At 47.6% G+C, this 12,233-nt stretch overlaps 1 protein-coding gene across 1 annotated transcript; it reads left to right on the forward strand.

Moving 5' to 3' along the window:
• Positions 1–2,777: 2,777 nt before the first annotated feature.
• On the forward strand, positions 2,778–5,164 carry LOC132206265 (heat shock 70 kDa protein 1B-like). The gene has a single exon (XM_059639727.1). It carries the CDS (start codon positions 2,995–2,997, stop codon positions 4,924–4,926), a length of 1,932 nt encoding a protein of 643 aa, XP_059495710.1. The 5' UTR covers positions 2,778–2,994; the 3' UTR covers positions 4,927–5,164.
• Positions 5,165–12,233: the final 7,069 nt, after the last annotated feature.

Raw genomic sequence — 12,233 nt, forward strand, 5'->3', positions numbered from 1 at the left:
ATAAGGTCCCGTGCGGTCATAATGGGGTCGCAGTGAGGAGAAACATTAGCTCTTCTTCTTCAGATACTGCTTGGCCTGCTGTGCTCATCCAGCTCTACACCTTGTTATCTCCGATTCTCCAGCATCGGCAGTTCCAACTATTTCCCACCAAGTAAATTCCCTAATGTTTCTTCTAAAGAAGAAGGGTCCAGACCCGAAACATCAGCTTTCCTGCTCCTCTGATGCTGCTTAGCCTACTGTGTTCATCCAGCTCTACACCTTGTTCTATCAGGGAATTTGCTTGGGTTTCTTTCAACAGGCTGTTCTAAATACATAAGCATTTTAATAAGGGGCGTTTTCAAAAGGTTTAGTTCGGCTAAAGGTACCCAGTTCATTATTTTCTTAACAACTCAAAGAAAAGTCTGATCCTCCAGTATGCTCAACTTTTTAGATCATTCTAATTCAGAAACAAAATCAACAAATTAGTGAGAAAACGTTTGTTGAATTCCATGACACATGTTTGTTCATCGTAAAAGAAGCGCATGGCATGATTAGGCATGATAAAGCTAAATAAAGTAAACACGACTTCTAGAAGACCACCAGCACAGGAAGGTCACAAAGGAACTTTATACAGAGGGAGTTCAGTTCAGGGGGCAGGTAAACGATTGCAGTTTAAGTGAAGAGGTGGATAATTTGAACAAATTCTTACATCCAGAGACCCAACGGAAGACTGGCAGACGTCTTCAAAGATATCTCAAAGGCAGAGGTTTCTGGTAATCATCACAAGATTGTGAGATTTCCTCAGAGTTGTTCATTATTGATTGCATTTCCTGGATTGGATGTACAGATAAGGGGTATGTGGCTACCAGTGACATCAATGTTTCATAGAATTTGTTTGACACAAGAAGTATAAAAATGTTGTATTCAGCTGGGAAACGTACTGTGCCATTGACCACTTCTCTGAACTGAGCTGGGTTTAAGGCGGCAACTGGGCCCCACATGAAACCCAGATTTGAGCAGTCTCTGGCCTCTCCCACACGTGGTGAAACAGCTCTGAATGAAGGTCGTTTTTAACTGTTGAACACAGAACTCAAGATTCTTCTTTGATATTTCTCGCTAATACAATCATTATGATTGACACACTCTATCCAGGGCATCCTTCAGGTAGTGTCCGAGGCTGAGACGTGTACAGCGACCTCATCAATGACCTTCACTCCATCAGAAGGTCAGAAGTGGGAATATTCACTGACGATTGCACAATGTTCAACACCATCATGTTTCCTCAGGTACTGAAGTAGTCCATGTCTAATGAAGCAAGAACTCGACAATATCCAGGCATGGGCAGCCAACTGGCAAGTAACATTCATGCCACACAAATGCCAGGCAATGACAACCTACAATAAGAGACCATCTCACCATCACCCCACGACATTCATACAACATAGAAAAGTACAGCACGGTACAGGCCCTTCAGCCCACGATGTTGTGCCGTGGAATAATCCGAATTCAATGGCATTGCCATCAAGGGATTTACCACTATCAACATTCTGGGGGTTACCATTGACCACAAGCTGAACTGAACTACCACGAAACTACAGTGGCTACAAGAAAAAGTCAATGTTCCGACAGCCAGTAACGCACCTTCACCAAAGCTTGAAAACCGTCTGTAAGGCACAGGTCAGAAATATGACTGATTACTCCCCGTTTGCCTGATTGAGGGCGGCTCAAAACACTCACAAAATTTGCAGAATCTATGAAGAAGCAGTCTCCCCCCTTGGCCACCTGAGCATACCATTTACAAGATGTACTGCAGAAATTCATCAAAGCTGCAAGGGCAGCTCCTCACAAAATGCAAACCAATTGCATCTAGAAGGACAAGGGCAGCGGATACATGGGAACTCCACCACCGGCAAGTTCCCCTCCAAGCCATTCATCATTCAAACTTCAAAATAAATCACCCATCCTTTCGTGTCACTGGGTCAAAATCCTGGGACACCCCCACATCTCGCAGCCTGTTGACCTACCCACAGCACCTTCTCAAGGAGAACTGGGGTTGGAACAGCCAGCCACATCCCAGGAACACATTTAAAAACAGAAATAAAACTGGACTCGACCAGAGAGGTGCTCAGAGATAATGGGAACCGCAGATGCTGGAGAATCCAAGATAACAAAGTGTGAAGCTGGATGAACACAGCAGGCCAAACAGGAGCACAATGGATTGTAACTCGAAATGATAACTTTGTTAACAAACATAATTTGAAAGGTCGTCGGGGGATGGGTGGTAAATGGAGAGGGGGCCATTGAATTTTAAAGCAGAGATGGAACGATTCTTGTTAGATTTGGCATTCAAGGGATTTCAGGGATTAACATCTGATCAAAGAGAAAATTAAACAGGTTTAAACCGAAACTCAATACAATAATGTGCTGACAAGACGTTTCTCAAACAGTGTGTTTCATTCCCCTACCTCCCAAGTTTTCCTTGCAGCACTGTCCCATTCCTGGACACTCCCTGACAATCCTGGACATTTGGTGAACCCCCTCCTCACAGCTCACACCGGCCCGCCCCCCGCCGTCACTCCGGGATCCAGACCCTGTCCCCAGTACATCCCACTCCCATCCTTTTCCCCGGTAGAGGGGGGGGGCTGGATCATGGGGAGATCCCGCTGGAAACTGCCGCCCCTTTCCAGAACCTTCTTCCACCGACTCGCTCCTTCCAGAACACTCTCGGGCTCTCGCCGTCTCGCGGACCCGCCTCGCTCGCATTGGTTGCCGCTGCAGAACCTTCCACAACATTCCGACCACGACCTCACCGACCCGCTCCCTCATTGGTCCGCGCCGCCGTCAATCACCCGCCCGCTGCCGCCCACACACAATGCATAAAGGGCCAGAGCTCAGCCGGAATCGTCACAATCACAGTCGCCAGGTTCCATTGGACGCCACGTGCCAGCTCCATCACTACGACAGGAGACATTCCACGGCAGAGGAGAGGACTCAGTGATACACACTCTCATCAACATGTCCCCTGCAGCTCAAGGAACAGCCATTGGTATTGACCTGGGTACCACCTACTCCTGTGTCGGGGTCTTCCAGCATGGCAAGGTGGAGATCATCGCCAATGACCAGGGCAACCGCACCACCCCCAGCTACGTGGCCTTCAATGACACTGAGAGGCTCATCGGAGATGCTGCCAAGAACCAGGTAGCCCTGAACCCACAGAATACCATCTTTGATGCCAAGAGGCTCATCGGAAGGAGGTTTGATGACCCAGTCGTGCAGTCTGATATGAAGCACTGGCCCTTCCGGGTGGTGAATGAAGGAGGGAAGCCCAAGGTCAGGGTCGAGTACAAGGGTGACAGTAAAGCCTTTTACCCTGAGGAAATCTCGTCCATGGTGCTGACCAAGATGAAGGAGACAGCAGAGGCTTACCTGGGACACCCTGTCAGTAATGCTGTTATCACGGTGCCTGCTTACTTCAATGACTCGCAGCGCCAGGCAACCAAAGACGCCGGGGCGATCGCTGGCCTCAATGTCCTCCGTGTTATCAATGAGCCAACAGCAGCTGCCATTGCCTATGGCCTGGACAAGAAGGGCAGAGGAGAACACAATGTTCTCATCTTTGACCTGGGGGGTGGCACCTTCGATGTGTCTGTCCTCTCCATTGACGATGGTATCTTTGAAGTGAAATCGACTGCAGGCGACACCCACTTGGGAGGAGAGGACTTTGATAACCGCATGGTCAATCACTTCATTGAGGAGTTCAAGCGTAAATACAAGAAGGACATCAGTCAGAACAAGAGGGCGGTGAGGAGGCTGAGGACAGCCTGTGAAAGAGCCAAGAGAACCCTGTCTTCCAGCACACAAGCCAACATTGAGATTGACTGCCTGTTTGAAGGCATTGACTTCTACACCTCCATCACCAGGGCTCGGTTTGAGGAGCTGAATGCTGACCTTTTCAGGGGCACTCTGGAACCAGTGGAGAAAGCTCTGAGAGATGCCAAGTTGGACAAGTCACAGATCCATGACATTGTCTTGGTTGGAGGCTCCACCCGCATTCCCAAGATCCAGAAACTGCTGCAAGATTTCTTCAGTGGCAAGGAGCTGAACAAGAGCATCAATCCTGATGAGGCTGTGGCCTATGGGGCAGCTGTTCAAGCAGCTATTCTGATGGGGGACAAGTCCGAGAATGTTCAGGACCTACTTCTCCTGGATGTTGCTGCCCTGTCGTTGGGCCTTGAGACAGCAGGAGGTGTCATGACTGCACTCATCAAGCGCAACACCACCATTCCCACTAAGCAGACCCAGATCTTTACTACCTACTGTGATAACCAGCCTGGTGTGCTTATTCAGGTGTATGAAGGAGAGCGAGCCATGACCAAAGACAACAATCTCCTGGGGAAATTTGATTTGAGTGGCATCGCTCCTGCCCCTCGTGGTGTGCCACAGATCGAGGTCACCTTTGATATCGATGCCAATGGCATCTTGAATGTCTCCGCCATTAATAAGAGCACTGGCAAATCGAACAAGATCACTATCAGCAATGACAAGGGCAGGCTGAGTAAGGAGGAGATTGAGAGGATGGTGCAGGATGCAGAAAAGTACAAGACTGAGGACGAAGCCCAGCGGCAGAGGATTGCAGCCAAGAACTCTCTGGAGTCCTACGCCTTCAACATGAAGAGCACAGTTGAGGATGAGAATGTGAGAAATATGATTAGCGACGGGGATAGGAAGAAAATTCTTGAGCAATGCAACCAGGCAATCCTGTGGCTGGAGAACAATCAGACGGCAGACAGGGAGGAGTTTGAGTACCAGCTGAAGGAACTGGAGAAACTCTGCCGTCCTATTATTGCTAGCCTTTACCAATCAGGAGCAGCAGCAGCGGGGGGTTCTTGCAGAGCCCAGGCTGGCAGTGCCGCTTCCACAGGACCGACTGTGGAGGAGGTGGATTAAAAGACTGTCAACTCTGTAACTCTGAAATCCAGACCTGAAGTTTAGACTGGGACTCATTGAGCACCAAGATCTCTCTTCAGTGATATGTTTGCAGTCATTTCTGCCTGGTGTAACAGTGAAGTTGACTGTGACCTTGCAGCCTGTTCACATTTGTAGTTTTTCATCCTTTTTGCTGAATTAATTTTCAAACCCATGGAAGTAGATCAATATGTTTGTCATCTTGTATATTTTTGATATGGACTCGGTTTTAATGTAAAAAAAGCATTGTTTAGAAATGCTTTTTTTTGAGAAACTAATAAAGTTTCCATGATTTATTTTCTGCATGTTTCTTGCTGGTTTATCATTTGATGCAAGTGCTATGAATTATTTTTGTACTGCAAAGTGTTTCTGACATTTTCACACCAGCGTTGTGAGTCATTTTTAGCTCCAAACTAAATAATAGAAACCATCACAGCACAGAAACAGGCCCATCTGCCTGCTATGTTGTGCCAAACATCATGCCCAAGTTAAAATAGTTCCTTCCGCCTGCCAATGGTCCATAACTCTCCATTCCATGTTTATTCATGTTCCAGGTACCTGCCACTCTCTTTGCCGTCCTTACCTGGTTTGGCTGACATGTGAATCCAATACCTGAACAATGTAGATGATTCTTAACTGTCCTCTTGCCAAATAATGACAGACAATAAAAACTGACCCAGCCAGCAATACCCGCATCTTGCAAACGAACAAATTGAGTTCCAGGCTGCAGTCAATGCAATTCCACAGGGTGTTGTAGCCTGCTGTCTGTATCATAACCTGCACCAGGGTCTGACTACTCCCCAACCCTGTCTTCTTTCACACGTTGTCAACATTTATGTCCCAAAATGTCTTGGCTCCTCTGTTCTAATTGGTCACCCTTCAGGCATTTAGTCATTTGTTCAGATATCTCTTTCTGGTTCTATCACAACATGCCTAATAATATGACAGCGAAGTGCCTCGAAATGGTGTACAATGCTAAGCTACACAGATACAGGTTGTTTTGTTCTGATCATCGCAGAACAGTCAGGACCAGCACTAACACAGCTTATGATGCCTATTGCTGAGAGATTATATGAAATCAAAACAATAAAACCAAAGATAACAAGGTGCAGAGCTGCATGAACACAGCAGGCCAAGCAGCATCAGAGGAGTATGAAGGCTGACGTTTCATGCCTAGACCCTCCTTCAGAAATGGGGGAAGGGGTTTTAAATAGAGAGAGAGGGGGAAGTGGATAGAAGATGGACAGAGGAGACAGACAGGTCAAAGAGGTGGGGATGGAGCCGGTAAAGGTGAGTGTAGGTGGGGAGTTAGGGAGGGGATAGGTCAGTCCATGGAGGACAGACAGGTCAAGGGGGTGGGATAAGGCTAGTAGGCAGGAGATGGGGGTGGGGCTTGTGGTTGGAGGAGGTGATGTGTGGTAGGAAGGACAGGTTAGGGAGGCGGGGACAAGCTGGGCTGCTTTTGGGATGCGGTAGGGGAGGGAAGATTTTGAAGCTTATGAAGTCCACATTGATACCATGGGGCTGCAGGATTCCCAAGTGGAATATGAGTTGCTGTTCCTGCAACCTTCGGGTGGCATCGTTGTGGCACTGCAGGAGGCCCAGGATGGGCATGTCATCTAAGGAATGGGAGGGGGGGGGGTTGAAATGGTTTGCGACCTGGAGGTGGAGTTGATCAGTGCGAACCGAGCAGAGGTGTTCTGCAAAGCGGTCCCCAAGCCTTCGCTTGGTTTCCCCGATGTAGAGGAGGCCACAACAGGAACAGTGGATACAGTATGCCACATTAGCAGATGCGCAGGTGAACATCTGCTTGATGTGGAAAGTCTTCTTGGGGCCTGGGATGAGGGTGAGGTGGGAGGTGTAGGGGCACAGTGTCTCCTGCATTTCCTGCAACTCATCCCTCACACTCCCTCCCCGCAATAAGAACCAAGACAAATCCCCCTCGTCCGCACGTACCACCCCACCAACTTCTGGATCCATCACAGCATCCTCTGACACTTCTGCCATTTGCAATCCGACCCCACCACCAAAGGCATTTTTCCCTCCCCACCCTTATCTGCTTTCCGGAGGGCCCACTCTCTCCGTGACTCCCTTGTCCGCCCCACACTCCCCTCCAGCCCCACAACACCTGGCACATTTCGCTGCAACCGCAGGAAGTGCTACACCTGCCGTTGCTTGGTTCGCACTAGACAGCTCTATCTCCCAGTCGCGAACCATTTCAACTCCCCCTCTCATTCCTTAGATGACCTGTCCATCCTCCTGCAGTGCCAGAACAATGCCACCTGAAAGTTGCAGGAATAGCACCTCATATTTCACTTGGGAACGCTGCAGTTCATTGGTATCAATGTGGGCTTCACAAGCTTCAAAATCTTCCCTCCCCCTACTGCATCCCAAAACCAGCCCAGCTTGACTTCACCTCCCTAGCCTGCCCTTCCTCCCACCTATCCCCTCCTCCCACATCAAGTCCCACACCCCATCTCCTACCTACTAGCCTCATCCCACCCCCTTGTCCTGTCTGTCCTCCCTGGGCTGACCTATCCCCTCCCTAACACCCCACCTACACTCACCTTAACTGGCTCCATCCCCAACTCTTTAACTTGCCTGTCTCCTCTCCACCTATCTTCTCCTCTATCCATCTTCGATCCACCTCCCCCTCTCTATTTCAGAATCCCCTTCCCCTCCCCCATTTCTGATGAAGGGTCTCGGCCCGAAACGGCAGCTTTCCTGCTCCTCTGATGCTGTTTGGCCTGCTGTATTCATCCAGCTCTGCACCTTGTTATCTCAGATTCTCCAGCATCTGCAGTTCCTCCTATCTCAACTAAAACCAAAGACTCTGGATTGTGACTAGTGTGCCAATTTATTTCAGCTCTAATATCCTCCAGGTATAATGTAGTTCAGCAGCCAGGAACAAAGCCTGTGTTATGAACCTGCTCTGCTCCTAGAAAACAGTCCTTGCTCTTCTGCTCTGAGAGTTTGACTGGACCGTGACTGACGACCCCAGACGAGTAAATTGAAGTGCCATCCCTGAGAAACTTCAGCAGCAGTTTCCTTACCCGGACACTAGGTGGCAAAGTTGCCTGTTGCAAATGACACTAAATGAAACAAGACAGGATGTAAGTGAAGGATATCTGAAAGCACAAATGCTGAGACTGAGAGAGATTGTACAAGTAGAATCGTTTGAACTCCTGAAATCCCCTCCCTGACAGCATTGTAGATCTGATTAAAATAAATCGGTTAATAAGGTAGCTCATCACCACCTTCTCAAGGAAAACTAGGGAAGGGCAATAAAGCTGGCCGAGCCAGTAATGCCTGCTTCCCATGTGTCAATGAAACTTAAAAGACATGAAGTTTAAGAAAGTAACAAAGTCTAAATCAGGGTTACTGTGCAAATCTGTGAATGTGCTGAGTATAGTTAATAAGACTGGAAAAACCATGTTGCGTCACTACCAGAAACATGCCTCAAGGAAGGGCGGGCTAAACATTCCTGATGTCAAGGCTTTCAGAGAAGACTGGTGGAGGATCAATAGCTGTATTGGTGAATGAGAGCATTCCATGTCTGGAGAATGTGGATTTCCCACAAGGTCCAATAAATGTGACTTGAGCTAAGGAACCAAAATGGTGCAATGACATTACAAAAGTGTCATCTCTCAACCATTAACCATTTAGAGGGATGTAGATGAACAAATTTTTTATAGCATAGTTTTAATGGGGGACTTTATGAACCCGGATATAGACAGGGAGACTGCTAGTGTGTAATGTGAAAGGCAAGTATTCCCATACAGTGTGACGGAGAATTTTCAACATCAATCTGTGTCCTGTCCAACAAGAAAGGATCCACTCTTCAGCCTGGCCCTTGGAAATGTGGTGGGCCAAGCAGATCAAGTGTGAGTGTGTGATCGTTTTGGAGACAGGGATAATTCTGCAGAATTCTTTACCACAGAGTGCTGTTGTGTTTGGACCTTTCAAAGTAAGAGGGAGATTTTTAATTGGTAAGAGAATGAAGGGTTATGGGGAAAAGGCAGAAAAATGGATTTTAAGATTATCAGATCAGCCATGATCTCAATGATCTCCTCTTATCACAGTCATCTACATAGGAACAGGCAGATGGAGGAAATTAGATATTGCTGATGAAATGCACTGCTGAACGCAGGTTACAAATTCCTGTCTAAGGTCATCGCCCACTGGGTCAGGTCAGCTCTGGGATCAGTGATTCGCCCTGACCAAACCTGTGCTGTACCGAGCAGGATGATCTCTGAGGGTCTCGTGCTCCTCATGGATACAATCCCCTATGGGCAGGACTGGGCTGTGGATTCCTGCCACATTAGCCTGGCAGGAGAAGGCCATTGGCATGAGATTGTACACTTACATGTGGGACATGATCTCCAAAATGGGCTTTGGGGAAGGAATCTGCAGTTGGAACTGACTGCTCTATACCAAAATCTTTAGTGTAGTCTCAATCAATGGGTGGGAACCAGAAAGCTTCCTGATCAGGTAGGGCTGCCCACTCTCTTCTGCCTTGTTTGTGTGTTGTATAGAGCCATTTCCTGAGTCCATCAGGAAGGATGTGAGCCTGAGGGGTGACTATTCCAGGCAGCAGAGTCCTACAGGTCAAAGCCTCCCTGTATACTGGATGTCATCACCAGTTTCTCCTTGGATCCACTATCAATGCACAGACTCATGAGCATCCACGACCAGTGTGAACTGGCCCTCAGTGGCCAAGGTAAATTGAGGCAAGACTGAGGCCCTGTTCTTTGGGAAATGGGCCAACTAATTCTTAATCCCCTTCACCACCAGGACAGATTACCTGTAGGTGATGGGAATATGGTTCGGATGGGCTGTGACATGTGCAAAATCTTGGATGGAGCATATTACCAAGATGAGGCAGAACAGCTCTTTTGAGAACACTGCTCCCTATGCATTGCTGATACAAACCTGGTTATCAGTTGTGAGGCACTCTCTCTGTTGTGTACATGGAATGGGTCCGGCCCATTTCCAGAACCTACGCTAATGCAGTCACCCAAGCCACCTTCCATTTCATCCTGAGGTCTAAGACAGACCGTGTCTGCAAGGACTCAATGTCTGAAACTCTGAATAAATGGGGTTAGAACGTAACCAACATCCTGATGGCCACCTTTGTGCGTCGCTGCTTCAAACTTTGCGTAGATCCTCAGTATGCAAACACCAAATGTATTGAGGTTCTACCTGTCGCTGACGGTGCAAAGTTTGGGAGTGGCCTCGTGGCTGTGGAATGGTTCAACTAATCGGACCATTCCATATCACCTGCACCTGGAGCATCATTTATTCAGTGAAAGATGCTTTTTGGTCCATCTAAAAATTTTGGTTTTCCACGAGTTGATCTTCACCGAGCATGGCAGACTGCACATTCCAAGGTTCAGGACTACGTGCTGAGGGACACACTAAAGCTTGAGGCAGCTGCCGCTAACAAGAAGAGGGAAAGACCATTGTCTGAGGTCTTCCTGCTGAAGTTCAGTGATGTCCATTCAGTTATCAGACCCTCCCGGTGCCACAAATATATGTAAATATAGTCTTGTAAAGGTAAGAAATGCATTTGGATTGCTCTTATTCTCCCTCCCCCATTTCTGAAGAAGGATCCCGACCCAAAACACCAGCTTTCCTGCTCCTCTGATGTTGCCTGGTCCAACTCAATAGCCTAATCCTGGTTTCTTCACATAACCTTTAATTCCATTTGTCCGAAGTGCTATATCTAGTTGTGTCTTGAATGTATTCAATTACTTCCTGTGGTAATGAATTCCACAGGCTCACCACTCTTTGGGTAAAGAAATGTCTGCTCATCTCCGTCCTAAGTGGTCTACCCCGAATCCTAGACTGTGACCCCTGCTTCTGGTCACACCCACTATGGGGAACGCCTCCCTGCATCTACCCTGTCCAGTCCTGTTAGAATTTTATAAGTCTCTATGAGATCCCCCTCATTCGTCCGAACTCCAGCAAAAACAATCCTAACCTAGTTCATCTCTCCTCATACGTCAGTCCCGCCATCCCCGGAATCAGCCTGGTAACCATTCATTGCACTTCCTCGAGAGCAAGAGCATCTTTCCTCAGAAAAGAGACCAAAACTGCACACAATGTTCCAGATGTGACCTCACCAGGGCCCTGTATAACTGCAACAACACATCTCTGCTCCTGTACTCAAAACCTCTTGTAATGAAGGCCAACAGACCACTTACCTTCTTTAACACCTGCATGCTTCCCTTCAACAACCGGTGCACAAGGACACCCAGGTCCCACTGCACACACCCCTCTCCCAATTCACAGCCATTCAGGTAGTAATCTGCCATCTCGTTTTTGCTTTCAAAGTGCATAACTTCACATTTATCCAAATCATACTGCCTCTGCTACTGATTTGCCAACTCACCTAACCTGTCAAGATCATGCTGAAGTATCTCTGCATTCTTGTCACAGTTCACCCTCCCACCCAACTTGGTATCATCTACAAACTTGGAGATGTTACAGTTTCTTCCCTCATTCAAATCATTAATATATGTTGTGAATAGCTGGGTCCCAGCGCCAACCCCTGTGGCATCCCACTAGTTACTCACCACCAATTTGAAAAGGACCCATTAATTCCTACTCTTTATTTCCTCTCTGCCACCCAGTTTTCCATCCATCTCAATACACTTTCCTCAATCCCATGCACTTTAATCTTGCACAATAATCTGTTACGCATGCCTCTGACAAATGCTTGCTGAAAATCCAAATTTATCGCGTCAACTGGCTGCTCCTTGTCAACACTGTTGGTTACATTTTGATAGTATTGCAATAGATTTGTTGAGCATGATTTCCCCTTCATAAATCCATGCTGACTCTGTCTGATTGTGCCTGTGCTTTCTAAATTTTCTGCTATAAAATCCTTGATAATTAATTTGAGAATTCTCCCCACTACCAATGTTAGGCTTACTGGTCTATAATTTCCTGTTCTCTCTCTACCTCCCATTTTTAATACTGGAATGACAGTAACAGAGTGGCATGCTGAGGACAAACATGTGGGCATGCAGGCAAGACACTGTGTTAAAATAGGCAGCTACAGGAAGGTTGGGGTCACGGGTGTGCACATATTGGAAGTGTTCTGCAAAGCGGTCACCCAGTTTGTGTTTGGTTACTCCAATTTGGAGTAGGCCACTTTGGGTCCAGTGAATACAATATACAAGATTGGAAGAGCTATAGGTGAATTGCTGCTTCACCTGGAACGACTGTTTAAGCCCTTGGATGGTGAGCAGGGAGGACATGAAGGGACAGGTGTTGGTGGTTGT

The sequence above is a fragment of the Stegostoma tigrinum genome, chromosome 34 (genome assembly GCF_030684315.1).
Source record: "Stegostoma tigrinum isolate sSteTig4 chromosome 34, sSteTig4.hap1, whole genome shotgun sequence".
Taxonomy (NCBI): Eukaryota; Metazoa; Chordata; class Chondrichthyes; order Orectolobiformes; family Stegostomatidae; genus Stegostoma; species Stegostoma tigrinum.